This window comes from Rhinolophus ferrumequinum, chromosome 19, assembly GCF_004115265.2.
Source record: "Rhinolophus ferrumequinum isolate MPI-CBG mRhiFer1 chromosome 19, mRhiFer1_v1.p, whole genome shotgun sequence".
NCBI classification, from domain to species: domain Eukaryota; kingdom Metazoa; phylum Chordata; class Mammalia; order Chiroptera; family Rhinolophidae; genus Rhinolophus; species Rhinolophus ferrumequinum.
Genome location: NC_046302.1, coordinates 26,511,991 through 26,538,996, shown reverse-complemented (window position 1 = coordinate 26,538,996; position 27,006 = coordinate 26,511,991). Strand labels below are relative to the sequence as shown.

At 37.4% G+C, this 27,006-nt stretch overlaps 1 protein-coding gene across 3 annotated transcripts in view; it reads left to right on the top strand.

Annotated features, from left to right (window-relative positions):
• B4GALT6 (beta-1,4-galactosyltransferase 6) overlaps positions 1-27,006 on the top strand; it is a 63,712-nt gene that overhangs the window by 9,677 nt on the left and 27,029 nt on the right. For 2 of the 3 annotated variants that reach the window (XM_033087642.1, XM_033087641.1), the window contains exons 2-3: positions 13,731-13,847; positions 21,015-21,128. In XM_033087642.1, the coding sequence (XP_032943533.1) occupies positions 13,748-13,847; positions 21,015-21,128 (214 nt within the window). In that variant the 5' untranslated portion in view covers positions 13,731-13,747. Of the gene's footprint in view, positions 1-13,730; positions 13,848-21,014; positions 21,129-27,006 lie in introns of those variants that run through there. The other variant, XM_033087643.1, reaches the window with a different exon arrangement.

The following is a 27,006-nucleotide window of genomic DNA, read 5'->3' as shown; positions in this document are numbered from 1 at the left end:
AGGTGCTTTGCTTGGGAGACTGATCAGGCTTCTAATAGCCCTTTAAACCCAGCTACTCTGTGCTGTGTTAAACTTTGCAGCACTCTTGCTCACCCTGCCCAGAGACACACCTGCTTCTCCACCTGTCCCTTCTTCCACCCACACTCCTTTCTGTGACTTGTTTTCCCTTTCAAGCCTGCCTTTCATGTTTGTCTTAACCTAAGTAGAAATGTGAAGGTGGGTGGAGACCTGTGGGGAGACAAGTGGAAGGAGGTGCATTGCAGAGTGATTTTTCTAGAGCTCGGACTTCCTAGGTCATGTTTGGGAGTTTTTGAGAATCGGGAGCCCCTCAGGCTTGAGTATTTACAGTAGTCTCCTTTTGGTCAATTATCCTGGTCTCCTTACCAAGCTGACTATTGTCACCACTGCCTCAGACTGCAGTTTACCAGTTTAATCAGATCCGCCTGTCCCCGTTATTTCTTTCTTCTCTCTCTCTTTTTTTTTTTTCATTTTCCCTTTGAATCTATTTTTGTCTTCATTTTTGGAGGACAGAGTGATTTAATATTTAAAAGACCTTTTCTTTACATTTGTTTTTTTGTCAAGATAATAACAAAGTGAGTAATGTTGTGATTTGAGTTGAAGATCAGGTCAATTGAAGCTTGAAATTAGGTTTTCTGAAGGTACCTACAATGCCATTAACGTGCCATTGGAAAATTGAGTTTACGTCAATTAGTACTAGGTATTTTTACCTCAGATCTTGGGATCATTGGAGAATTTCAGGTAACACCCCAATTTTATTTTTCTCTAGCCAGTAAATCCTGTTGGGCTAACTTGATTTGTTATGTTTCATGGGCATACTTGTTTCTGGTTATCTCAGAACCTGGCAGAGTTTGGTTTAAGCTATAGCAAAAACCCTCCACAGTTAAAATAAGAAAGATAGCTTAAAGGATGTTCTTTGAAAAGATAAACAAAATTGATAAACCTTTAGCTAGACTTACCAAGAAAAAGAGAGAGGGCTCAAGTAAATAAAATCAGATGCAAAAGAAGAGAAATTACAACTGATACCAAAGAAATACAAAGGATTGTAAGAGACTACTGTGAACAACTATATGCTAACAAATCATACAACTCAAGAGATGGATACATTTTTAGACACATGCAATCTTCCAAGACTGAATCATGAAGAAATAGAAAATCTGAATAGACTGAGATTGAGTCAGTCATCAGAAAACTCCCAAAAAACAAAAGTCCCGGCCTAGATGAATTACTGGTGAATTCTCCCAAGTATTCAAAGAAGATTTAATATCTGTCTATCTCAAATTCTTCCAAAAGATTGAAGAGGAGGGAACACTTCCAAACTCATTTTACAAGGCCAGTATTACCCTGATACCAAAACCAGAAGACACCACAAAAAAAAAAAAAAAAAAAAAAAAAAAAAAAAAAAAAAAATTACAGGTCAATATCCGTGATGAACACAGATACAAAGATCCTCAACAAAATATTAACAAACCAAATTCGACAATACATTAAAAGAATCATGCAACATGCTCAAGGGGGATTTATTCCAGGGATGGTTCAACATCTGCAAATCAATCAACATGATAGACCACATTCACAAAATGAAGGATCAAAATCATATGATCATTTCAGTAGATGTAGAAAAAGCATTTGATAAAATTCAACATCCATTTATGATAAAACCTCTCAACCAAGTGGGTATAGACTGAATGTACCTCAACATAATAAAGGCCATGTATGACAAGCGACAGCTAGCATCATACTCAGTATCATCAGTGAAAGGCTGAAAGCTTTTCCTTTAAAATCAGGAACAAGACAGGGATACCCACTCTTCCAAGATGGTATTGGAAGTCTTACAGCAATTAGGCAGGAAAAAGAAAGAAGAGCACCGAAATTGGAAAGGAAGATATTAAAATATCACCATTTGTGGATGACATGATTTTATATATACAAATCTGTAAAGACTCCACCAAAAAACTGTTAGAACAAATAAATGAGTTCAGTAAAGTTGCAGGGTTCAAAATCAAAATGCAAAAATCTGTTGTGTTTTTATACATTAACAATGAACCATCAGAAAGAGAAATTAAAAAAAAAATCTCATTCACAATTGCACCAAAAAGAATAAAATACCTGGGGATAAGTTTAACCAAAAAACCTGTACACTGAAAACTATAAGACATTGATGAAAGAAATTGAATAAGACACAAATAAATGGAAAAATATTTTGTGCTCATGGATAAGAAGAATTAATATGTTAAAATGTCCATATTACCCAAAGGAATCTACAGATTCAATATAATCCCTATCAAAATCCCAGTAGCATTTTCCCCAGATATATAACAAACAACCCTAAAATTTGTCTGGAACCACAAAAGATCCCAAACAGCCAAAGCAATCTTGAGAAAGCAGAGTAAAGCTGGAGATTTCAAACTATATTATAAAGCTATAGTAGTCAAAACAATATGGTATTGACATAAAAACAGACATGTAGATCAATGGAATAGAATAGAGAGCCCAGAAATAAACCCATGCATATATGGTTAATTAATTTATGACAAAGGAGGTAAAACTATGAAATGATGGAAAGGACAGTCTCTTTAATAAGTGGTGTTGGGAAACTGGACAGCCACATGCAAAGAATGAAACTGGATCATGACCTTACACCATATACAAAAATTAATTCAAAATTGGTTAAAGACTAGAATGTAAGACTGGAAACAGTAGAAGTCTAGAAGAAAACATGAGCAATAAGCTCCTTGACCTTGGTCTTAGCTCCTTTTTTATGGAACTGACTTCAAAGGCAAGAGCTACAAAAGCAAAAATAAACAATGGGACTACATCAAACTAAAAAGTTTGTACACAGCAAAGGAAACCATCAACAAAATGAAAAGGCAACCTACTGAATGCGAGAAGATATTTGCAAATCATACATCTGATAAGGGCTTAATATCCAAAATATATAAAGAACTTCTACAATTCAATAACAACAATAGAAACAATCTAAAAATGGGCAAAGGATCTGAACAGACATTTTTACAAAGAAGACATACAAATGGCCAATAGGCACTTGAAAAGATGCTCAACATCACTAATCCTCAGGAAAATGCAAATCAAAACCACAATGAGATACCGCCTCACTCTTGTCGGAATGGCAATTGTCAAAATGACAAGAGATAACAAGTGTTGGGGAAGATATAAGGAAAAGAACCCTTGTGGCACTGTTGGTGGGAATGTAAACTGGTGCAGCCACTATGGAAAACAGTATGGAGGTTCCTCAAAAAATTAAAAATAGAGTTACTGTATGATCCAGTAATTCTATTTTTGGGTGTTTATCCAAAGAAAATGAAAACACTAATTTGAAAGATATATGCATCCCTATGTTCATTGCAGTGTTTTTTATAATAACCAAGATATGGAAACAACCTGTGTCCTTCAATAGGTGAATGGATAAAGAAGATGTGGTAACACACACACACACACACACACACACACACACACACAGAGAGAGAGAGAGAGAGAGAGAGAAGAATTTAATCAGCCATAAAAAAGAATGAAATCTTACCATTTGTGACATGGATGGACCTTCAGGGTATTATGCTAAGTGAAATAAATCAGGCAGAGAAAAACAAATACCGTATGATTTCACTTATATATGTCATCTAAAAAAACAACAAAAATGAAAATAAAACCAATGCCATAGATACAGAGAACAGATTGGTGATTGCCAGAGGGAGGAGAGGAGTTGCAGGGGTGAACGAAATGGGTGAACAGGATCAAGAGGTACAGACTTCCAATTATAAAATAAGAAGTAAGTCATGGGGATATAATATACAGCATGGTGAATATAGTCAATAATACTGTATTGCAAAATTGAAACTTGCTAAGAAAATAAATCTTAAAAAATTTTAGCACAAGAAGGAAACTTGTAAACTTGTATGATAACAGATGGTACATATACTTAGTATGGGGATCATTTTGTAATATATACAAATGTTGAATCACGTACACCTGAAACTAACATGCCAATTATATTCTGTCAATGTAATGTCAATTATACCTCAATTAAAAATAAAACAAAAACATACAGCATTTGGCTAGAAAAGTCTTTATAACATCTTTACAGTTAAATAGCTATATGAGGATTGTTACTATAACATACCTTGATTGAAATAGCTTGTGTTTTATTTTTGAATATTTGAGGTTTGCTAGTCTTAATGTGACTTTACTGAAACCATGTTACCTATATTGCCTGCCTGTTAATTAATTAATTGCTCAGAAATGACTTGTAATTGTAATGCAATTTCCAGCTTGACTCAGAGAAGGAAAAACTGGACTTTATTTTCATTTGAATCAAGAGACATAAAGAATGATAAGATGCCTTGTTTATTGATTTGAAAATATTCTCTAGCTTTGGAAATCTTTGCAATTCATTTTCCACGTAGTGTTCTTTTTTCTCCTGCTTGTTTTACAGTCATTTTCCTTCCATGAATAATAAGTAAGTTCAAATTGTGAAAAGTATTTTAATTGTGAAAACACAAGGAAATTGAGGATAATTTTAAAACATATAGTTCAGATTGGTCTCACTTTTATTTTTTCTCGTTAATGAGAGAATTCTTAAGTGGATCGAGATTCATTTCATAGTCACCTTATGTACTCTGAGGTCATTAATTTTCCTAAGTTATATAATGTTTCCTGGGGTGTTTATTTATGGTTTGATCTTTTAGTCAGTAATTTCGTTAAGTAGATTTCCCTACTGATTTCGATTTTAAAACTGTTTTATTGCCTGCATTCTTCCTTTCCTGATTCCCTCGTTTCCTTCTAATTTTACTTTTCTCCAATGTGGTTTATCACTCCTCACTCTTTGGGCTCATGTCATGCATTAAAGAAGCTATACGTTTATTTTAAGTCAATAACAGTGAATTAACAAATGGCAGTGCTGATAGCTATATTTGATAATATTTTCATATTCCTAGATCCAGGGTCTATTTGTTGAATTATCACTAGGTTGAAACTATCTTGAACTGATGATCTGATCGTTGCAAAAGTACTTCTGATGTTTTAGGTACTTTATGCTTCTTCAGGGTTTTGGTTTTTACAGAGGAACCCTTAGAACCTGTTAGTTTCTGGTACTGCTTGGCGCATGGTAGGCATTCAATAAATATTTGTTGAATAAACATGTCTCCGCGCTGAACATCTTTAATAAAATCGTTGGAAAACTCAAATTCTGTTTAAAAATATTTCATCATGATCAGTATTAAAACGCAAATAATCTTCAAAAAATAGCTTAAAATTTTTAAGCTGCTGAGTGGAAGTGGTAAAGCACGTGTTGTAAAGAATTTCTTGTTAATGTTTAGTGTCTGCATCAGCAGAGCTTTTGCTGTTGGCTAAGATCTGAACTAGATCTGTACTGTATGTGACCACTGTATGTGGCTTCTTGATATAATGGGATTTTGAACACAGAATTCTTTCATTCTCTTTATTCTTTAGTCAGCCCCTGGCTTACTTGAAAGTTGAGTACACTTGAAACCTAAGTAATTTGACTAACCATTGTCACCCCAATAAATTTTAATTAAAAAAAAAGAAAGATGGGGAGGAGAATATTATAGGTTGGTAATTATTTTGCCCTGCAGATTTCCTTGAGCCCGTGCTTGGCTTTGAGTTATTATCACCATGGTAAGATAACTCTGTTTAAGTAGTACTTTGACATAAAGTGAATCATTTGTTTTACAGCCTGGCGTAGTCTAGAAGTTTGCTATTTTTTGTTTTTAACCCAACTCATACTTTGGTCCTAGACAAAGTATGAACTGTATTTCACATACAGTCTGGCCCTAGCCTAATCTGGGGGTTTATAACAGGATTATGGGAGATAATTAGCTTTACCAACTGGGATGAGTAATTTGGGAGTTTGTTGAATAAGAGGTAAGATGTGGAAAAGAAAACCTTTAAGCGTCTGAAATAGATGTTTAAAAGATTATTGTGAGTTCTTAGAAATTCAGAGATACCTGATTCAGATACCTGTAGTTAATCTCAAGAGGCGTACGTAAGTGGTATTTTGCTTTTTTTCATACGGTTTGTTTTCTTAATTTCCTGTGGGTAATACGGGAAACCATTTTCTTTCCTGTAACTTTCAAGTGCCCCTTCAGACTTCCTCCTCCAGCTTGCATTAGTGGAAATCTGGTTTATACCTTCTATTGTCACTTCCCTCATAACTTTTTGCGTTGAAGATTTTTCTTTTTCTTTGTCCCTTCCTCTCTATGACTTTCAGCCATTGTGTCTTCCCAACTTGCTGCCCCACAGAGTCATTCAGACCTGTGCTTGAATCCTGATTTTTAAATTCTATCTATGTCACTTCTGAGTTTGTTTCTTTATCTTATAATGGGGAAAGTTGTACCTATATTCTGGGGTGCTGTATTAGTTTCCTAGGGCTTCCATACACATTACCACATACTGAGTGGCTTAAAAACAACAGAAATGTATCATTGCACAGCTGTGGGGGCCAGAAGGCTGAAATCAAGGTATTTGCAGGGCCGTGCTCCCTCTGGAGGCTGTAGAAAAGAATCCTGCCTTGCCTCCAGCCTCAGGTGCCTGTTGACATGCCTTGGCTTCCTAGGCTGGTGGCCACGTCGCTCCAATCTCTGCTTCCATCTTCACGTGTGTGTGTGTGTAAAATCCCCCTCTGCCTTTCTCCTATCTGAGCACTTGTCGTAGGATTTAAGGCCTACCCAGATAATCCAGGATGATCTCTTCTCAAGATCCTTAATTATATCTGTAAAGACTTCTTTTCCAAATAAGATAACATTCACAGGTTCTGGGAATTAGGATGTGCACATATCTTTTTGGGGGCCCCCATCCAACCTGCTACGTGTAGGTGGTTATAAAAACTAAATGAAATGTAATTATACATACACGTGTGCATATTTAAATACATTTATATATGGCACTTAGCTCAGTGCCTGGCCAAAGTAAGTACTCAGTAAATGTTAGTTCATTTCCATTGTCTTGAGAAACCTCTGCCTTCCCACATTCTACATCCTGGGATGATTTCGGCAGTTAGTGCTCAATTCAGAACATTCCCGGTTCACTGTCCCCTGCTCATGTCCCTGTGGTGACCATCAGGAAGTCTGGTCCGTGCCTTCCATCTTCACCTGCTTGGCAACGCCCTGGGTGTCCTCATAGCTGTGGCCTGTTCTCCTTTGTACTTCTCTAGACCACAATGTCCGAATCTCCCTCTTGCACTTTCTCACCTCTGTTAACATCACTTCTCATCTTCGCAATGACCTCTAGTCCTCTCCCACTCCTTTCTGTTTCTTTCACATCATCCATCCGTCCACTTGGACCTTTACAACTTATTTTCCATTGCTACCCAATCCTACTCTTTTGGACTGTTAGGCCCTGGATATGCTCTGTACCTGTGCACCTCAGAGCCTCTTCGTATACTGTCCCATGAATGGAAATGTTTTCGTGTTTTTTTAAATTTTTTAAATTTTTATTTTTTATTAGTTTCAGGTGTACAAAGCAATGTAATAATTAGACATTTACATGCCTCACAAAGTGATACCGCTCCCTTTCTCCCCCCCGCCCCACTAATCTACTACCCCTCCAACATCGTATATCGCTATAAAAATATCATTGACAGGGCGGCCCAGTGGCTCAGTTGGTTAGAGCGTGAGCTCTTAAAAACAATGTTGCCCGTTCAATTCCCGCATGGGATGGTGGGCTGCGACCCTGCAACTAAAGATTGAAAACAGCAACTGGACTTGGAGCTGAGCTGCGTCCTCCATAACTAGATTGAAGGACAACGACTTGGGGCTGATGGTCCCTGGAGAAACACACAGTTCCCCAATATTCCCCAGTAAAATTTATTTGAAAAAAAAACCATTGACTATCTTCACTATGCTGTACTGTACATCCCGTGGCAACGCACATGCGCGCGCACACACACGAGGTCTGACAGGTTGTGAACCTATCCTAGAAAAAGTGCTACATTTCTCATTGCTGAATATCACTATGGTCACCTTCGAAGTACTCCCCTTGGGAAGCTATGCACCAATGCCAGCGCCTAGTCCACTCTTCAAAGCTATTTTGGAACTCTTTTTCTGGAATGGCTATCAGAGCTGTCATCATATACCCCTGATATTCTGAATGTCATCAAAATGTCTTCCTTTCAATATTTCCTTTACCTTCAGGTAGAGAAGTCATTGGGGACCAGATCAGGTGAGAAAGGAGGGTGTTCCAGTTACTTGTTTACTGGCTAAAAACTCCCTCCCAGACAGTGCCGTATGAGCTGGTACATTGTCATGATGCAAGAGTCATGAATTGTTGGTGAAAAGTTCAGGTTGTCTAACTTTTTCACACAGCCTTTTCAGCACTTCCAAATAGTAAACTTGGTTAACTGTCCAGTTGGTACAAATTCATAATGAATAATCACTCTGATATCAAAAATGTTAGCACCATCGTTTTGACTGTTGATTTGGACTGATGGAGTTTTTTGGTCGTGGAGAATTGGCTGACTTCCATTGTGCACTTTGTCACTTTGTTTCAGGGTCGTGTAGGTACACTCATGTTTCATCACCAGTGATAACATGGCCCCAAACATCGTCTTGCCTCTCCAAAGGGTCTTGGCAAACTTCGACTTTCCTTTGCTTTTGTTCATCAGTGAGCTCCTTTGGGACCATTTTTTCACATACCTTTCTTATGCCAAGATTTTCAGTTAAGATTTTTCTATCGATGTTTCCTTGGTCAGCTGACAATTTTGACGCACAATTCGATGAATTTTTGCAATGTTTCATCAGTTCTGCTCATTACTGCTGCCCTAACCTCTTCATCAGTGATATATTTTCTCCGCTCGGAAAAACGTTCAATCAATTTGTACACTGCCATTTTCTTCATGGCATTATCCCCATAAACTTGGACTAGTATAGCCATGCTTTCACTTCCACTCTTGCCAAGTTTAACAAGAAATTTAATGTTTGTTCGTTGCTCTAATTTAAGCTCAGACATTCTTGCGACGGCACACAAAAACACGCAACAACAATAATGAATGCCACTCAGCAATACACTGCCACATATTGACACAAACACAGCTGTGAGACACTGATACACCAAAGTTATGAAACCTTACTGAGCTGTTTGTACAGTGCTGCCAGTGTAAGCGCACGGTGGCAAGTTTGCGAACTAATTGTCAGGTTGTGTGTGTGTGTGTGTGTGTGTGTGTGTGTACAATTATAGTTGACATTCAATATTATTCTACTTTAGCTTTAAATATATAATGTATTGGTCAGGCATCTACACAAGTGATCCCCCTGATAAGTCCAGTGCCCATCTGGCACCCTACATAATTTTTACAACATTATTGATTATATTTTCCATACTGTATTTCATATTCCTGTGACTATGTTATGACTACTAATTTGCACTTTCTAATCCCTTCCCCTTCTTCCCCCATCTCTACCCTCCTCCCATTTAGCAACCATCAGTTTTTTCTCTGTATCTCTCAGTCTATTTCTGTTTAGTTTGCACATTTATTCTGTTCTTTAGATTCCACATATAAGTGAGATCATGTAGTATTTATCTTTCTCAGTCTAACTTATTTCACTTAGCATAATATCTCTAGGTCCATCCATGTTGTTGCAAATGGTAAGATTTCGTTCTTTTTTTATGGCTGAGTAATACTCCATTGTATAAATGTACCACAAATTCTTTATCCAATTGTCTAATAATGGGCATTTTGGTTGTTTGCATATCTTTCTTGGCTGTTGTGGGAAATGTTTTTTTTCTTTCTTCTTATAGTGCCGTAAGTTTAAGTTTACTCTTTTCTACCTCACTCAGGCCACTGCCATGCTCAGGTCCCTCTTTTTTTCCAAAAATAAAAAAATCTTCTCTTGACCTTGCTCTCACTTATTTTTTCTGAAACTTAACTGCTTTCATTTTGTCACTATCCAGTTAACTCTTAACTGTTTTCCTTTTGTTTTCATTACTTTCTGGAAAGTGCTCTTTTAAAGATTGACAGTGATATCCTAGTAGCATTTTTAAGAGGACTGATGGTATGATGGTAAAGAGCTAGAATGTTGGAGCCAAACTATCGATTTGTAGCTTCACCACTTGCTAATAACTGTGTGAACTTGAGCAACTTACTTAACTCCATGCTTCAATTTCTTTATCTGTCAAATGGGAATAATATTAGTACCTACCTTATAGGGTTACTTGTAGGGATGAAATAGGTTAGTATATGTAAAGTTCTTTTAAGGGTGCCTGGCCAGTATGCACCGATTATTAGTTGTTGTTTTTTTAAGCTATCGTTTTTTATTGTTTCTTCTTAGCCTCCATGGCATTTGACATGGTCGATTGTTGCCCTTTCCTTCTTCTAGAGCATTGAAGCGCAGACTAATTTATCTTGGGGTCTTTTATCTTTGCGTCTCCTCTTTGCGGTCTGTCTCTACATCCGGATCTGAACTTCACCTTCTTATCTCCTTTCTGGATAAATTTTCCTGTGGTAATTCACCACCATAGTTCGCACTTTTACTTTGATATGAATGTGTCCCCAAATTGTATTTCTGTATTTCTAGCCCCTCTTTCTTATCTCCAGACCTATTTTTATAACTGCTTGCCAGAATGTCTGACCAACGTGATCTCCCTCAAAATCAGCTCTTCACTTGCCGTACCTTTTTTTAAGGGACCTGTGGCAGTTTCATAGTGGTTAGGCTCACGATAGCAGGATCAGAGGTTATGTTGTGTTTGAGTCCTTCGGAGCTCAGGAAACCTTCCCAAATCACTGTCGACTGGCATATTCTCCTTGTCTTGAATACTTACTGCACTTTTGCTGAACAAATTGGATGTGGAAAAGGGTGGGGAGATAGAAATAGCAAATGCATTCCTTAATTTTCTTAAGTTGAAAATGAGACAACTTCATAAACCCAGGGTAGGATGCCTAGAAGCTGTTGTAAACTGTTGATATTTGAAGGGTTTTTTTTTGTTTGTTTGTTTTTAAGTTGTCATAGTTTTTCTTCCCCTGGAAAGCAGAACTGGTAAATTAAATTTATGTCTCTCAATGCAGAGGCAAATAGCAAATGAACTAAATTAGAGACATAATACAGCATGATTTTAATTAAGTAATGGTAATTTTTAGTGTATTTCTGAGTTGTATTGAGACCAAAGGGCTAGGCTGGGAAAGATTTCCCAATTTGTTTTTCGATATGTAGTTTCTTGTAAGTTGAAACAGCAATTTAAACAAGGATGTCCTCTAATTTATTAGCTTGCTGATAAGACATTACATTTTATATTAACGATATGAGGCGTATAGTTACTCGAGTGTGGGTTAACTTAGTTTTATGACATTTGTAAATCAGAAAATTGGAACCATTCTCACACTGTTTTTGTATGCCAAGCAGCACTCGGATGTCTCTTTCGTCCTGTTAGCATGACTGTTTAAACACAGCTTCATTCCCTAATGGGTTTTGGTCTTTAGGGATTAAACCCTTGAGGACCCAAGGAATGTAACTCAATTAGCTGTACTTGATTTAAAATAAACTAATAGATTTTCCATTTGGAGAAGTTGGTGTTTCACTTTCCTTTATTCTTCTCCATCAATCTAATGAATAGTAAATGCATTCTTTTGGTAAATGGTTCACCTTTGTCACCGGTACCGTCAGTGATCTACTTTTTCTTAATAGTTTTGTAACCTGATAGTTTGAAAGTTTTTAGAAAAATTGACTTTGATTATTCTTTTTATCCAGATTTTTTTTTTTTTTTTTTTTTTGCTACATAAATTTGACTTGGTTTCAAGATGTCAGAATTTTTTTTTTATAAGTGGGTATGTTTTTTATAAAGCAAAAGCTACATGGTTTAAAAAAATTCTGTTTCCAGGACACACAATAATGCACATACGTTCTTACCAAGCATACCCTTGCTTAGGCCAGTAGTATTTCCCGAAGTCTGGGAAACAATATTGGCTTTGGCTTACCCCTTGGCTCAGTTCTGCTATTTCAAGATCAGTCTTCTTTTTACAGTTTGGTGCATAACAAATATAAAAAAGGAATGCACATCACTGATAACATGTTTCATGTGCCCCTTTAGGATTAGATGATCCAAGGTGTTGTAAACCAATAGGCTTTAGTAATCTACCTGATGTCTTTTTCCTGCATCATTTCAGTTGAACTTGAGATCTTGGTTTAGTTTGAATTGCTAATGTTAGTTTGGCTTTTATTGAAAATTTTCCCACAGTTTTGGTTAGCGGTTGTTTTTGTTTTTCATTTTGTCTCTTCTTTCTTTTAAAGTCCACTCAAGAGCAGAGACATAATGAGAACGTATGCTGTTTGTAACCTGTATAACAAATTCAAGCCTAAACAAGTTAAATCTAATTATAGGACTGCTTTCTGGAGAGGATGTAGACATACTCTTGGAAATGATTGAAGTAAAGTTTATGTGAAACCTAGATTTCTGTTTCTTCATTATGAATTGAAGGTGAAAGGGGAAGTGTTGTTTTACTCTGCCTCTCTACTAGTTGTATTTACTCTGCTCATTTTGTAGTTTGAGCAAGTTCAAACTTACATAAAAAATGGGAAAGGAGGTAGTAAACAATACATTTTGCTCATCGTTCTGTATTATCATGAGGAAGTAGGACAGGGCCCAGAAAATTAGTTGTCATTTTCAATTTTTTTCATTTGGCATTCATTTTTCGAGAATGTGATGAGTGTGTTCAGAGGCAACTTAACTGATGAGTCATTAATTGAGCCTTGTGCTGTGTTGGTTTTGCCATGATAGTGAGCCTCCTTCTCTTCTGAATGGAGTTTATGATTTTGGGGGTTTATGCTTGGAGAATTTAGAGTAGAAGGGGTTTTAGAGAACATCAAGTGTAATATTGCCTTTTCCAGAGTTATGTACTGCTCTAGCAGAATCAGAACCAAGAGAGGAAAGAGGTTTTGACTTTAATTCTGTGCCTCTCTGAGGAGGTGTGGCATCTCAAAAGGCAGGGATTTTTGTTATCTTTGTCAATTTACCAGTTTTTCCCAACAAAAACAAATTAGGGGCCTATTTATGAAGCACCACAAAGAATGAAATTGACCAGCTTAAAAAATGCACGCCGATTTTGATTTCGTCTGCTTTTACAATCCTGATGGGTAGATTTGGGATTTGAAGGGAGTGTAAAGGTTCAAGTAATTAACCCTTAAAGAGAAATTAGCAAAATAGATACTGACTATAGATAATTCTACCCCACACCTCTCCAACACTGCCAATTTGCAAGGATAGCCATACCAGATATCATGGTGATTTGATATATTTACAATTAGATAAGACATTCTCATCTTTGTGGAGTTTTGGGTTTGAGAGTATTAATATAGAATTAGAGAAAATGAATTTTATAACTATATGATTGCATACTTGTAATAAAATGCCTCTTTGAAGTTTCTAAGTATACTTTATAGCAGAAAATCATTTATGGGTTTCATTTCCTTTCATTAAAGGAATTCATTATGATATTTCTGTTTGTTTAGTCTCATTCTATTTGATAGATATTACTACTTTAATTTTTTTAATTTTTATTGTTTTTGAAAATGTTTGTTTTTGTAAGTTTTTGATAATAGGAAATTATGATTTTAATTTCTGTATTCCCTTTGGACATGCTAATTGAGTCAGTTTGGCCTTATTGGACAGTTCCCCAATTCTGAATATTTTATTAAATTTAAAAAAATCTTACTGAGTCATAACATTCTCTCTTTCTCTCTCTTTCTTTATAGCCAACACGTATCTCTTTATGGTACAAGCTCGAGGGATAATGTTGAGAGAAAATGTAAAAACAATAGGACATATGATCAGGCTTTATACAAATAAAAACACTACACTCAACGGTACAGGTAAGATTGCTTCCTGTTTAATCTTGCTTTGCTTCTGCCTCTTATCCTTGTAGTCATGAAGCAGCAAACCAAATTTCTCAAGCCCTGGTTTTGCCTGCAGCTAACTCCCTGTTAATGATGAGGGTGTCTCCTGATAAGTGTGCTGGGAAATCCTTTTACTGCTCGAGCCAGGACTGTCATGTATTCTGTTCTTGGGTATGTAAAAACATGGTCACAAAGGTGATGAGGGTTTTGTACAAAGATACTTAATTCTTGCAAACATAAACAAAATAAAAAAAAACAGCTTGTATGTTTTTAATTCACCTATTGCATTTAAGAGAAATTACAAAAAGAATAATTTATTCATATTTGCCCTTCTGTCCCCCTTCTTTATGCTCATTCTAATTCCTAAAGTATTTTTTCCAATTATGTTTAGAAAATACTTATTACTTTTAATTATAGAAGGTTCTTAATAATTTTATGGACTTTTTAGGGGCTAGTGGAGAAATTATATGAAATTGTAGATGAGTAGCTGTTCTTGTCTTTTTAAAATATTGTCTGGAAGAAGAATGTCTATTAGAACCACATAAGGTTAAAATTTAAGTAATAGGCCAAACTAATGACTTAATGGTGGTAGAATTGATGTAAATAGGTTTAACTGTTATGGAAGAATACTTATTCTCCTCTCTGGCAGTGTTTCCACATTGTCTCCGAGTATTATGAGGTATCATTTTAAAGGGTTCAGTGGCTGATTGTCAGTTGTTGAACCTTCTATATTCTCATTTTAAACAGTTAAAATTAAAGATTTAATTTGTGTCCACAGTTCTTCATTATGCCACTGTAAACTACACACACACACATGCACACACACAACACACTCACTCCACTAATACAAAGTCCCTATCTCCCAACCATAGATATTTTTTCTTAAGATGCATGTTAAGGTGGGTAATAGTTTTAGACCCTTGTAAAAAATTTAAGACTGTAACATACGGATTCTTAATTTAATTTCACACCTGCTTCTGCAAAATCCGTTCTGGTCATTTGCCTAATTGGAGTTATGATATCAGAAATCAAAACACTGTTATTTGTTTGCTTCTTTTTAACTTTAAAGAAATTTCTTTTAGAAAGACTGTCTCATGGTAGTAGACATTCTATTAGTACAGTAAGAGTCTCATTAACTTGTCTTGTGCATTAATTGGTCTTCAGAGTAGTAGGTCAATTTTTGAAGAAATTTAAACATTTAAAAGCTTCTTTGGGACTTGCCCTGGTTGAATAAGTTAATTGTGAAAATGTTCATTAAAGCTTAATTCAACTGAATAGAGATATTAAGCATCTTTAGGCTACTCTGTATGTATAAATAAATACTAAGAAATTTGTGCAATAATCAAGTTCTTTTCCTGTCGTATGAATAAGTTATATGAGGTTTGATCAAAAATTGTGTTTGTTTAAAAACAATGTATAAATTGAAAAAGAATTATTACAGTAAAAGATGCATTGCCATTAATCCCCTTCAAAATACTCCCCCTCGCTTTGAACACCTATCCCATCGTTCTTGCCACTTTCTGAAGCAGTTCTAAAAGTCCTCTTTCGTGAGTGTCTTTAGTTGCGCTGTCGTGGCTGCCTTGATGTACTGAATCAGTTCAAAACATTTTCCTTTCATGGTCATTTTGACTTTGCGTAAGAGCCAGAAGTCGAATGATGCCAGATCTGGTGAATAAGGTAAATGAGGACACACTGTAATATTTGTGTCTGACAGAAATTGCCGTATACCAGAAGCAATGTGTGACACGGAGCCTTTTTGTTGTGATCAACAAATATGGTGAATGCTGCTGCCAACCAACGGAAAGGCAGGGATCTTCAATACAGGAAGTGGCGTGTCAAACCTTAGTAATAGAGTGTGACAGGTTTCACCTTGTTTGGTGCAGTCAGTCAGGTGGGAGCTATGGTTGAGAGAAAGTATGTTTTAAAGTTTGCCACAAATCATCCTCCATCATGACAACGCTCCGTGTCACACATCACTTCTGGTACGGCAATTTCTGTCAAAAACATTATGGTATGTCCCCTTCTACCTTATTCACCATATCTGGCACCATATCTGAGACTTCTGGATCTTCTCCTTTCATGTTTACCATTTTGAATCGATTCAGTACATGGAAGCAGCCACGACAGTGCAACAATAAGGACACTCACAAAAGAGGACTTCCAGAATCGCTTCGGAAAGTGGCAAGAATGATGGGATAATTGTTTTTGAAGTGAGGGGGCTGTATTTTGAGGGGGATTAATGGCAATGTGTCTTTTAGTGTAATAAATTTTTTTAAAAAACATTCACCGTATTGTTTGATTACACCTCGTATGTGTGAATGTTAAGCATAATTAGGAAAATGATTGCTTGGGCAAGATGAGCTTTCCCCCCAGCCTCATCCAACTGAAGGGGAAAAAAACAGAAATCCTCTCCTCCCCTCACCAAGTCACAGTTTCAACAAAGACCGAATAGCCAATACATAACTTTGATTAAAGTTTGCTTACTTTTATGAACCTTTGAAAACTTTTCATATGGTCCCTTTATTGGTAGCAAACTGTTCTCAGGAGACAGTCAGTCATCTGTGTCAGTTAAGAATTGGGTTTGGTTGTAAGAGAGTCCCAACTGCGATGCTTTAAACACATGAGGATTATGTTCACATGCAAAAGAAGTTTAGAAGTTGCATATCTGTGGTTCTTTCCACCTTCTGCTCTGTCATGTGGAGTCACAGTCTAAGATGGTTGCCAGGGCTCTAGTCTTCATACTGGTGCTTGGGTCAGTAAGACAGTGGGAAGGAAGGGGGAAGAACAAATAGAGTGACCCTTTTAAGGAGCTTTCCTGAATGTCCCACACAGTATTTCTACTTATGTCTCACTGGCCAGAACTTAATTGTAAGTGCACTGGGAATTGTAGTCTTTGAGCTGCCTCACTGGTGCTCTGAATGAAATTGGGGTTCTGTTACTTAGGGAGAAAGGGCAAAGGGAGTTTGAGTAGGCAACTGTGAGGCTCTGCCATTTTCATTTATATTGAAGAATTAGTGTATAGTTACTATACTTAACTAGATATTGGGGATACAACATTAAGAAATACATTGTCCCTTTATATGAGGATCTCCAGGCTTCCAGGACAGATGGAAACATAAATATTTATAATGCAGTTGTTTATTTTTTGCACAGATTTAATCTGCAAAAAAGAGATAATGGCCGATCAGATATCAAAGAGCCAATTGAATTCTAGGGGAGACCTTATTAACATATACTGGCTCATTTAAAATTTAATACTTAGATTAGATCTTAGAGATTCTCATACAAGGAGAAATATTTGTAATTATGTGAGGTGGCGGATATTAGCGCAACTTCTTGTGGTAATCATTTTGCAACATATACATATATCAAATCATGTACGTCTTAAACTAATACAACGTTATATGTCAATAAAAAATAGATTACAAAAAATGAAATTCAACACTTAATGGCAAGTATGTTCTGATATTTATAAGTACATTTGATTTCAAAAAGGTATTTTCAATCCTGTACCTGACTTTCTGAAGCATCAAGTGTAAATATTATAGATATATGTAACATATTCTTGTGAAGAAATCACATGCTCTCATAGTCAAGTGATGCCTTGCCTTGTGGCTATGAAGTCAGTCAAATTAAGAAAACAAGATATATTCAGTGACTAATTACCAAAGCAGATGATAAATATCATGCACTGTTAAAGCTGGTTGGTTGGTTAGAAATACCCCAGTACACTTCCTTATTTAATAGATGTGTGTGTGCTCTGACACCCTCAGACACTGCCAGACTGACGTGGACAAGCTAGTGGTAAACAGACTAGAACGCTCATCGAGTTTCCAGGACCAGTTTGAAATGTCCTTTTCCAGGAAAAACAAAACCCTTGAGAGATCTCCTATTCTCCTTTTACCTTAGGTGATAAACTCTAGTGTGGGCTGGGGAGGGGACCTGTTTGGCAGTTTTCATTCTGTGTTTCTTTCTTTTGGGTGTGGTTCTGGAAGGCAAGAAGCAGGCAGGTGGTCCAGAACTTGTTTTCATCCATTCGTTGGGTGAAATAATGTCTACATTTTAGAGACGTTGTGGACCAGTCTCAAATTCATCTACCATGCATACCCTTAAAACCGCTCCCGATTTTGCAAGCAGTGCTTATATTAGATGGACCTAACCACTTAGTAAGAATAATGTTTTTGAGGGTTTATTACAGTATAGTCCCGAAAACCTGAAATCATTGTTGGCTATATTACCAGTTGTGAAGTGTTCATTTGCAGTAAGTTTCTACTATGTTGTAGGTACTTTATCAGATACTAGAAATCAGAGGCAAATTGATTTCAGAAAAGGTATTCAGACTAGTGGCAGGGGGTGGATAGACTTCTGTACATAATATATTGGGATGGCAAAATGCTACTGGACAGAGCACTCATGGAGCACAGAGACGTTTCTGTACGTCTGGCAGTGCGTTGAGATCTTTATGTTTATAAGGATGTGGCCCAGGAATAACACGTTTAGCTCCAAAACATTGTGTTTAAGAGATGTTAATATACTGATATTGCAGGTCTTTAAAGCTTTTTAAAAAATGTTCTCCAGAAATATAAAAATGGTAATGTGTTCTTTTGTGAAATAGTCAGTTATTCTCGCACTAAAATATAAAGTAAAACAATCCTCTGGCCCTCCTGTTGCCACTAGACTCCCTGAGGGGAGCTGGCGTTAACAGTTTGTTTTGCAGAAATGTCTAGAGAGCTTAGAATTTCTGTGAGTTGGATGTGGATTTGTAGAATCGTAGTGTGTGGCTAAGAGAAGGAGCTCAGCATTAATGACAAGAATTAATAAATTATACCGAGTAAGAAAATACTCTAAAGTTAACTACATGACATTGAGGATTGCATGAGAATGTTAATATTTACCTGCTTCAGGATTATAAGAAAATGAGTCTTTGGAACACATAAAGGCAGTGGAGTCTCAGAGATAAACTTATTTATCTTCTATTTTCAGCTCCTGCAAATGCATAGTGTGCAGTAGATGCTTAGCTAGCATAGCTAGAATCCCTAGGGCAAGAAAAAAATTTTTTTGTAATATAACTTTAAATTTGGTATATATCTAGATATATTTTTAAAAAAGCACCTTAAGGAAAGAATCAGAACTTTCTTAGACTTCCTTATGCTTATTATATGTTTAGCATCTTTAAATCTTTCAGATATATATGGGTGAGATTTGGATTATGGGCTACTAGAGGGGTTCTGTGCTTTTAATCTGTCCCTGGGCATACAAAACAATGTCCACTGAATCCCCGTCCCCTGTGGGGTGGAGGATTGTCCTTGTCGGATGTTTTCCAGGACTCCTCCAGAGAAAGGCTTTGGGGAGGATTCTCGCTGGGGCTTTCCCACTTCCTGGTAGAACGGGGTTTAGCAGTTGTTCCATCACCAGCCCCTATTTGTCATGCTGGGGTTTTGGCAATGCATTTACCTTAGCACCTTCCTGATGCTCGGCCAAATTCCTAACCGGGTTTTCGTGCAGTCCTTTGGAATTATGTCTCTTCCTTGGTACCAGATCTCCCATAAACCTCTGCTTAGCAGCCTCTGCAGGGCCCCTTACAGCAGGTGGGCCTGCAGCTGGGGGTGAGTCTCTGTTCTGAAGGGCTGTTCTCACTCCCCGGCTGCATCTCATCCCCCTCAACGCCAATGATAAATGAATATTTATGGTAGACAAAGGTGTACAGGGGAGGGGTTTAGTGTTCTTGGACTCTTATAACATATTTCATGTTCAATTTTTAGGATTCTACCGTGTTTGCACAGTGAAAGGGTTTAGCTTTTATAGTTCTTCAATAAAGTATATGATTTTGACCATTAGCCATTTTTGCTTGCTGGTCACTCACTGGCAGGCCTCTTTTAAGTCATATGACGTTCTCATATTTCCTGTCCCTTAGCACGTAGGCCAGTTCAGATAGGAATAGCTCTCTTATCAGAGAAGATTACTGAAGATGGAGAGAATATCTTCACATTTTCCTAAAGCGTCTGCTAGAGCTTCATTTTCTATTGGTCCATGGTATGTGATCCAGGAGACAGACAGTCATTTAATCAGCTGTTTCCATCTTTTCCTCTCTTACTCACTGCATGTTGGTCTCATTCTCTTAGACTGGCTTCCTCTTACATAGAGGGAAACTGGCAGGTCATGGTTCCCAGATTGGCATCTCAGAACTCTGTTCCAGAAAGGGACTGAAATGTGATCTCTTTGGCTCCATGTGTTCAAAATTCTTAAGGTTCTGATTGTCCTAGGTTGTGTCAGGTGCTCATCTCTAAACCAATTGCTCGTAGCTACAGTTATTGAATATATATGTGGGCCAGGGATTTTTCTAAGAACTTTATACGTTTATCTTATTGAAATCTGAAAATGACAACATGAAGTGGGCACAGATGAGAAACCATGTTGTCTTGCCCTGTACCACAAAGCTAGTATGTATTGGAGCAAGGATTGGAACTGAGCATTTGACTTTGGGGCTCTAAACCAATTCCCTCTATGCTTTATAACTGGCTGATTCTAAAGATAATGGACCTAATGTAATAATAAGCTCCAGGGCTCCCCAGGGACTGCAGCCCATGGGTTGGAAATGACTAATTTAAAGATTTAAAATAGGCTGCTACAGAAGTTGAGTGAGTGAATCAGTTTCCTAAGTGTGGGATGGTGAGAAGATATTACTCCTGCATCTGTGCTCTGTGGATGCTAGAAGCGGTGCTGTGTCTGTGTGAACACCCTTGGCTGTTTGGTAGTGGAAAGGATTCCCAGAGTCCCTGGGATACTGTCACACTCCCTTTCAGTCTGGCTCAGCCAGGGGAGGGCTGGGAGCAGGTGCTTTCATAGGGCCGCACATGAGCCTGCTCTGTATGATGCACAGGGCAGCCAGGCTGCTCTCTAGACTTGTCCCAGGGTTCCTTTGGGAAATCTTGCTGAGAGGTCCGTTCTGGCAGCGGTGAATAATAAATGGGAGAGTAGCCGTGGCAGCTGCATTTTGCTTTCACTAGTTCTTTGTAGGTCATTGCTTTTAAATACTTCTGTAGATTTCGTATTGCAGATCTCACAGTGACAGTGACATATTTCATACCAGGAGCAAAGCAAAAGGCAATTTTTCTGGTTGTAACTTTTTTCTCTCTCTCCAAGATTATCCTGAAGGCAATAATTCAAGTGATTATCTTGTTCAAACAACAACATATCTTCCGGAAAACTTCACATATTCACCATACCTCCCCTGCCCAGAAAAACTACCTTACATGCGTAAGTGTCATCTACTTTTGACTTAACTGTTTCCTTGAATTATAATAAATAAAAATTACATGATTTGAGGACCAGGCTCAGATCATTACTGTGGGTGCTAATGTTTATATTATGTAACATGTTATTTGATTTTTTTGGGGGGAAGGGGGCAAAAGATTTTTTTGGAGAAGGAGGGGGGTTGAAAAGCTGAAGAAAAAGTTTACCCCTTACCCAGAAGTAACCTCTATTGTGTTTGATGCGTATCCTTACAGGTTATTTTAAAGTTACTTTTTACACAGATGGCTAGATAGATAGGCAATTAAAATTGTTCAAAGGTTTTAAGAATTTATATAAATGGTCTTAAATTACGTTTAACTCTGTAAATGGCTTTTTTACTTAACAGTTTTTGAGAATGGTCCATGTTGATACATATAGGTCCCTTTATTTTCCTTAACTATTGCATAGTGCGTCTTTGAATAAATGTACCACATTTCACTTACCTTTTTCCCTGCTGATGAAAACTTACGTTGTTTCCACTTTTTTGCTATCACAAAGCAAAGCTGTAAGGAGCAACATCTTTCTCTGTGACAATGAGTGTATGTGCTCGAGGGTTCACACTCAGAAGTGGAAGTGCGGGGGAGGCTGGCCTGGTTGTGTGCCGGAGCAGCTGTACCCATTGTATCCCCAGCACCAAAGCATGAAAGCACCTTTGATATTGATGGACTTTTACATTTTTGCTAATCTGATAGACAAAAAATAATGGTATCTCATTGTTTCAACTTTCACTTTTCTCTTTACTAGTGAGTTTAAGTAACTTTTCATGTGTTTATGAGTGGTTTTGCGTTTTTTTGTCCCGTGAGTCTCCCAGTCCCGTGCTTTATCAGTTCTTTATTGGTTAATTAGATTTTTGCATTGATTAGTAGGCATTCTTTATATATGTTCTGGCGGTGACTTGTTGTCTACTATATGTGTTGTAATAGCTTTTCAGAGTCCCTGGCTTGTCTTTTTGTTTTGTTTATGGGATCTTGTATTTTATACAAGTTTAAAATTATGATGTTTTCAAGTGTATCTATCACTTTATTTAAGGCTTTTGCATTTTTTTTTTTAAGGAAGCTTTCCTTACCCCAATGCCATACAAATACTCTATTTCCTTCTAATAATTCTATAATTTTGTTTTTAACTTTTGTGTATGATATAAGGTAGGGATCAAAATATTATATTTTAAGTATATATTTTTTTCAAAATTATGAAGATAATACATTATCACTATTAAAAAATCTATAATCACTCAGAAGCCACATGACTTATTATTTTGACTTTTTTCCCTTTGTCCCCTCATTTTAAGTATCCTTTATGCATATAAGTTTATATCTTGATTTTTATATAATGAAAAATCTAAATAAACATGTTGTTTAATTGCTTGTTTATCCTGTGTTCTAGTGTCCTCAGTATCTACTGTGTTTCCCCGAAAATAAGACCTAGCTGAACAATCAGCTCTAATGCATCTTTTGGAGCAAAAATTAATATAAGACCCGGTCTTATTTTAATACAAGACTGCATCTTATATAACACAATATAATTATAATATAATATAGTATAATATAATATAATACTGGGTCTTATATTAATTTTTACTCCAAAAGACGCATTAGAGCTGATCGTCCAGCTAGGTCTTATTTTTGGGGAAACGGGATAAGTATGTTCTTTATAGCTTTACCTGAGTTTTCTTTATTGAGGAAATTAGCCTTTGCCTGCCATTTTGTGGGATTTTTTTTCAGTTTATTGTTGATAGGTATAATATCTCTATAATAAAATGAAAGATTCACCTTTCAATATCATCTAAGGCTATGGTTCTCCAACTTTAGGGTGCATTGGAAATTTTTGGATGTTCTTATAAAACACAGATTGCTGAGCTCCACCCTCAGAGTGTCAGGTTCATTAGATGTGGAGAGAGGTCTGAGAATTTTCCTTCCTAACCTGTTCCCTAGTGACATTGATACTAGTGATCCTTGGGCCACACTTTGAGATGCCCTGCCCTGCAGTAGTGGATCTTGTTTCTGGCTGCACAACAGCCTGGGGAACTTTTATAATTCTTGGGGCCAACCTCTAAGTTTCTGATTTTATTGATCTGACACGAGACCTGGGTATTGCTATTAAAAAAAAAAAATTCTCAGTTGATTCTAATCTTGCCATCTCCTTGCTATCCCATAATAGAGAGTGGAAGTATGATTTTTGTGGCTATATATTTGTTAATACTTTGTTACTGTGCTTTGATTTCCTAAAAATGAGTGTTTTTGTGCAGAACTGAAACCACCGAGTTATGTTCTGTTGAAATATTGATTACAATAACGTCATTTTCATAATTTGCATATTCAGGGATTTATAGTTTTAGGATATCTTTCTGTTCTTGGTTTAGTTGCCATTTTCTTAATTAGTGCTTTATGAGTACTAATTAAATTCTGTTTAGAAGCATCTGCCTGCCAGGCCTTCCTACCAGCGCTCCTCTCCTCTAGTCTCATAACTTGTAAATATTCTGTCACGGTGCTTGAAAGATTGAGTCATGGTTGCAACTCACTGCCTTTTCACTGAGTGTGTTGGTGTTACTGCTCCTTTTCTCTGCTTCTCTCGGTGTCTTGCATTCTTCTACAAGAGAGGGTCACACTTGTTTGGCCAGCCACCCTTTCACAAAAGACCTCCTCCGGGGCTACCAGCTCTGGGTCCAGCACCAATCTCTTGCCTAATTAGCTGTGGCCAGAGTGAAGGGGATTGGGTACAAAATCTGGCCACATACAAATATCCCCTTAGAAAGGGGCCATGGGCATAGCCAACATAATGAGGGTTCTTCCTAGAGGGCCTTGCATGAGCCCTCCAGGAAAGCACATTCGCTAGGGGAGCCTCAGTTTACCTATGTGTAAAATCTGGAATTATAATATCAACTTCAGAGTGTTGCAAGGATAAATAAAAGCACAGTGCTTGAAGCTTGGCAGAAGGAATTTGATAGTCCCTTTCCTTCTCCTCACTTCTTTGAATGATATAGCCAATCTTTACAGTGATCAAGGGAATGAGAAACCTAGGAGAAATATGTCGAGTTAAGTAGTTTTATAGTTAGCTGTGCATCCTTAATTTTTTAAATTAACAGGATTATTTCTCATCAGTGATGGAAAATAGCCTAATAAAATTCCTAAGTGTAAATCTTTCTGTAATATCACACAAAATAATTGAATATGATTTCTCCCCAAATAACAATTAAAGGAAGTCTGTGTAAGAGAATAAGACCTACTTATGTGAAAACCACTTAAGCATGAATGATACTTAATTTTCCTATGATCACCAAAAGTGAAGTTAAGACTTAGAATTGGTGTGTTTAATTATCTAAGTATAACTTTTTTTTGAATTTTATCTACTGTAGCGCTGTGACTATTGGCACTGGAGTACCATAAAGATAAAATCTGAACTTTCCAATTGGGATTCGGATAAAATTGATTTCATGGATTTCAGCAATATTTTATGTTCAATCAATTACACCATACAACCAACTTAAATGTGATTATTCATATAATATGAGTGAATACTTCTTTGTTACTGTTAGTATTTACAGATTCTCCAAAGGGCAAATACCCTTTCAGCTTTATGAAATTTATATGAAATTCTTTGTGGTAATGAAGTGAGATAGAAATTTTACTGTATTTAGAGCCAAAAAACAATAAATGTTTATCGTGGATGTTTTGATTTTTTTCTGGGTGAGGTAGTGATAGAAAATGTCAGTTGTACACTTTGCATTAAAATGAAGTTAGACTTACCTGTAGTTTTCCTACGTTTTAATTCTTATTCAAATAGAATACATTTGCAGTGGCTTTTATATATTCTGTCCTTACTGTTTGTGGAATAGTTTCCTTTATGTATTAACCCTGATAGTTTCTATAGTTGCTAGCCATTTGAACATAACAAAAGTCGCACAGACTTTTTGAGATGAGTTTAAATAAGTCAAAGGAAAATTGGCAAAGAGGGTAAAGATAAGCAAATAAACTTCAGGAAAGTTGAAATAATGCGTACTGTAACAAAGCATTATGCATATATTTATTGTAGAAAAGGGATAGGAGTCATTTTAGAGTAAACAAGCGATTGTTGAGCAGTGGCAGTACATGCAGTGGGTGGGCTCTGAGTTGTTTGTAGGGGCAGGTAGAGGAGAAACAAAGCTAAATATGATCTCACATCTGCCAGCTAGAGCAGGTAACACACGCAGAGAGAGGCAGTGTGCTAACTGCTACGAAGGGGTTATTATGGGACGAAATGGAGACATCAGAGAGAGAGGGAACATGGGACATTAGAAGTGGGTCTTGCAAGATAGTTCAATAGGTAGGTGAGGGGAACAGCATCACAGCACAAGAGATTCTGTATTCCAGGAATGGAGAGTGGTCCACCGTGACTGGGGTGGGTATGAGTGGGGCATGGGACAGGGAGAAGGGCCTTGTGGAAAGCACTGACCAGTTGTGGGGTGTTGTGGGCTCCATGAATCCCTAGGCATCCATGAGACAGGCTTCAGAGGGAGCGGAGCCCCTGACTGTATGCAACAGACTGCTTGATGGCCTTGTGTTCATCTGTCTAAGATGAAGGTGCAGCGTTTTCAAAGATCCAGGGGCAAAAAAAAGGGCAAAACAGAAACAAACGAAAAACACTGCTTTAGGGAATATCACATTCATATGCTTTTGGTAGATGAATAATGTGACACGATGGCACTTCAGACAGATTATTCTAATGACAAGTTGAAATGGATGAGAATGGGGAAATACTAGAACCTGGAACACCAACGAGGAGCTCACTGCAGGGGGCCAAGAGGCATGACAAGGACATGTGCCAAGGCTGTGGCATTGGAGAGAGGAAGAGGCACTAAAGAGAAGCTGTAGGGATGCTATTGGCCAGATATAGGGACCAACGGAAGGATCAGGCTTAATTTTCAAGTGTCTGACTTGGTGACTATTAACTGAAACAAGTAATGCAGGATAAACATCACATTTGGAGGATGGAGAAGTGAACGAGTTCAGTATTGGGCCTGTTTTGTTTAAAGCTCAAGACAGTTAATTTGGACTCTGAATTTCATCAGAGAGATCTGGGCTGGAAATAAGAGGAATTGAGATTTGACGAAGGCTAAGAGTGGGTCCCTGAGCAACGTCAGCACTCACGGGGATGACGGTAGTCAGTAGAAGAAGGAAAACCCTCAGGGACACAGAAGAGTCAGAGCACGGCGTCCCAGAGACCAACAGGGAGAGAGTATTCCGTCTTGTCACATACCTCAAAGGAAAGCAGGTAGAATGAGACACTGTGAAAGGATATTGAATTTGGCACATAGAAAATTAATAGGAACCATAGCATGGACAATTTTAGTAGGGTAAGAAGCAAAATACACTGTCCTGAGAAGTGACTCAGAAGTGTATAAACACTAGTTGGTTTAAAAAAAAAAAGTTTGTTGGGAAAGGGTAGGAGAATGGGGATAAGGAATCTGTGGAGAAGATGGGGCTGAGGGAAGAACTCTTTAGGAAGAGATGGACTTGAGTGAGTACATGTATGAGGCATTATGGAAAGAAATGATGGAGAGACGGGACATAAGAAGGAGCATAAGGCGGGTGTCCAGGAAGTTAGGTCCAGAGAAAGTGAAAGAAACAGAAATATGCTCAGGCCAAAAAATTAGCTTTGGAAAGTAGTGGGAGCACTTCCTCCCCTGAGGCAAGAGATGAAGTGGAGAAAATTAAGGGGGTTCATGCCTGTTGCTTCTATGTTCCTGACAAAGTAGGGACATTGCGAGGAGTCACAATTGGGTGAAGCTCAAAGGACTGTGTTTCTTTTCAGTGTGGTCCGGGGATTCTGTGCACCGGAATCAGCTGGGATGCTGGTTAAAAAGGCA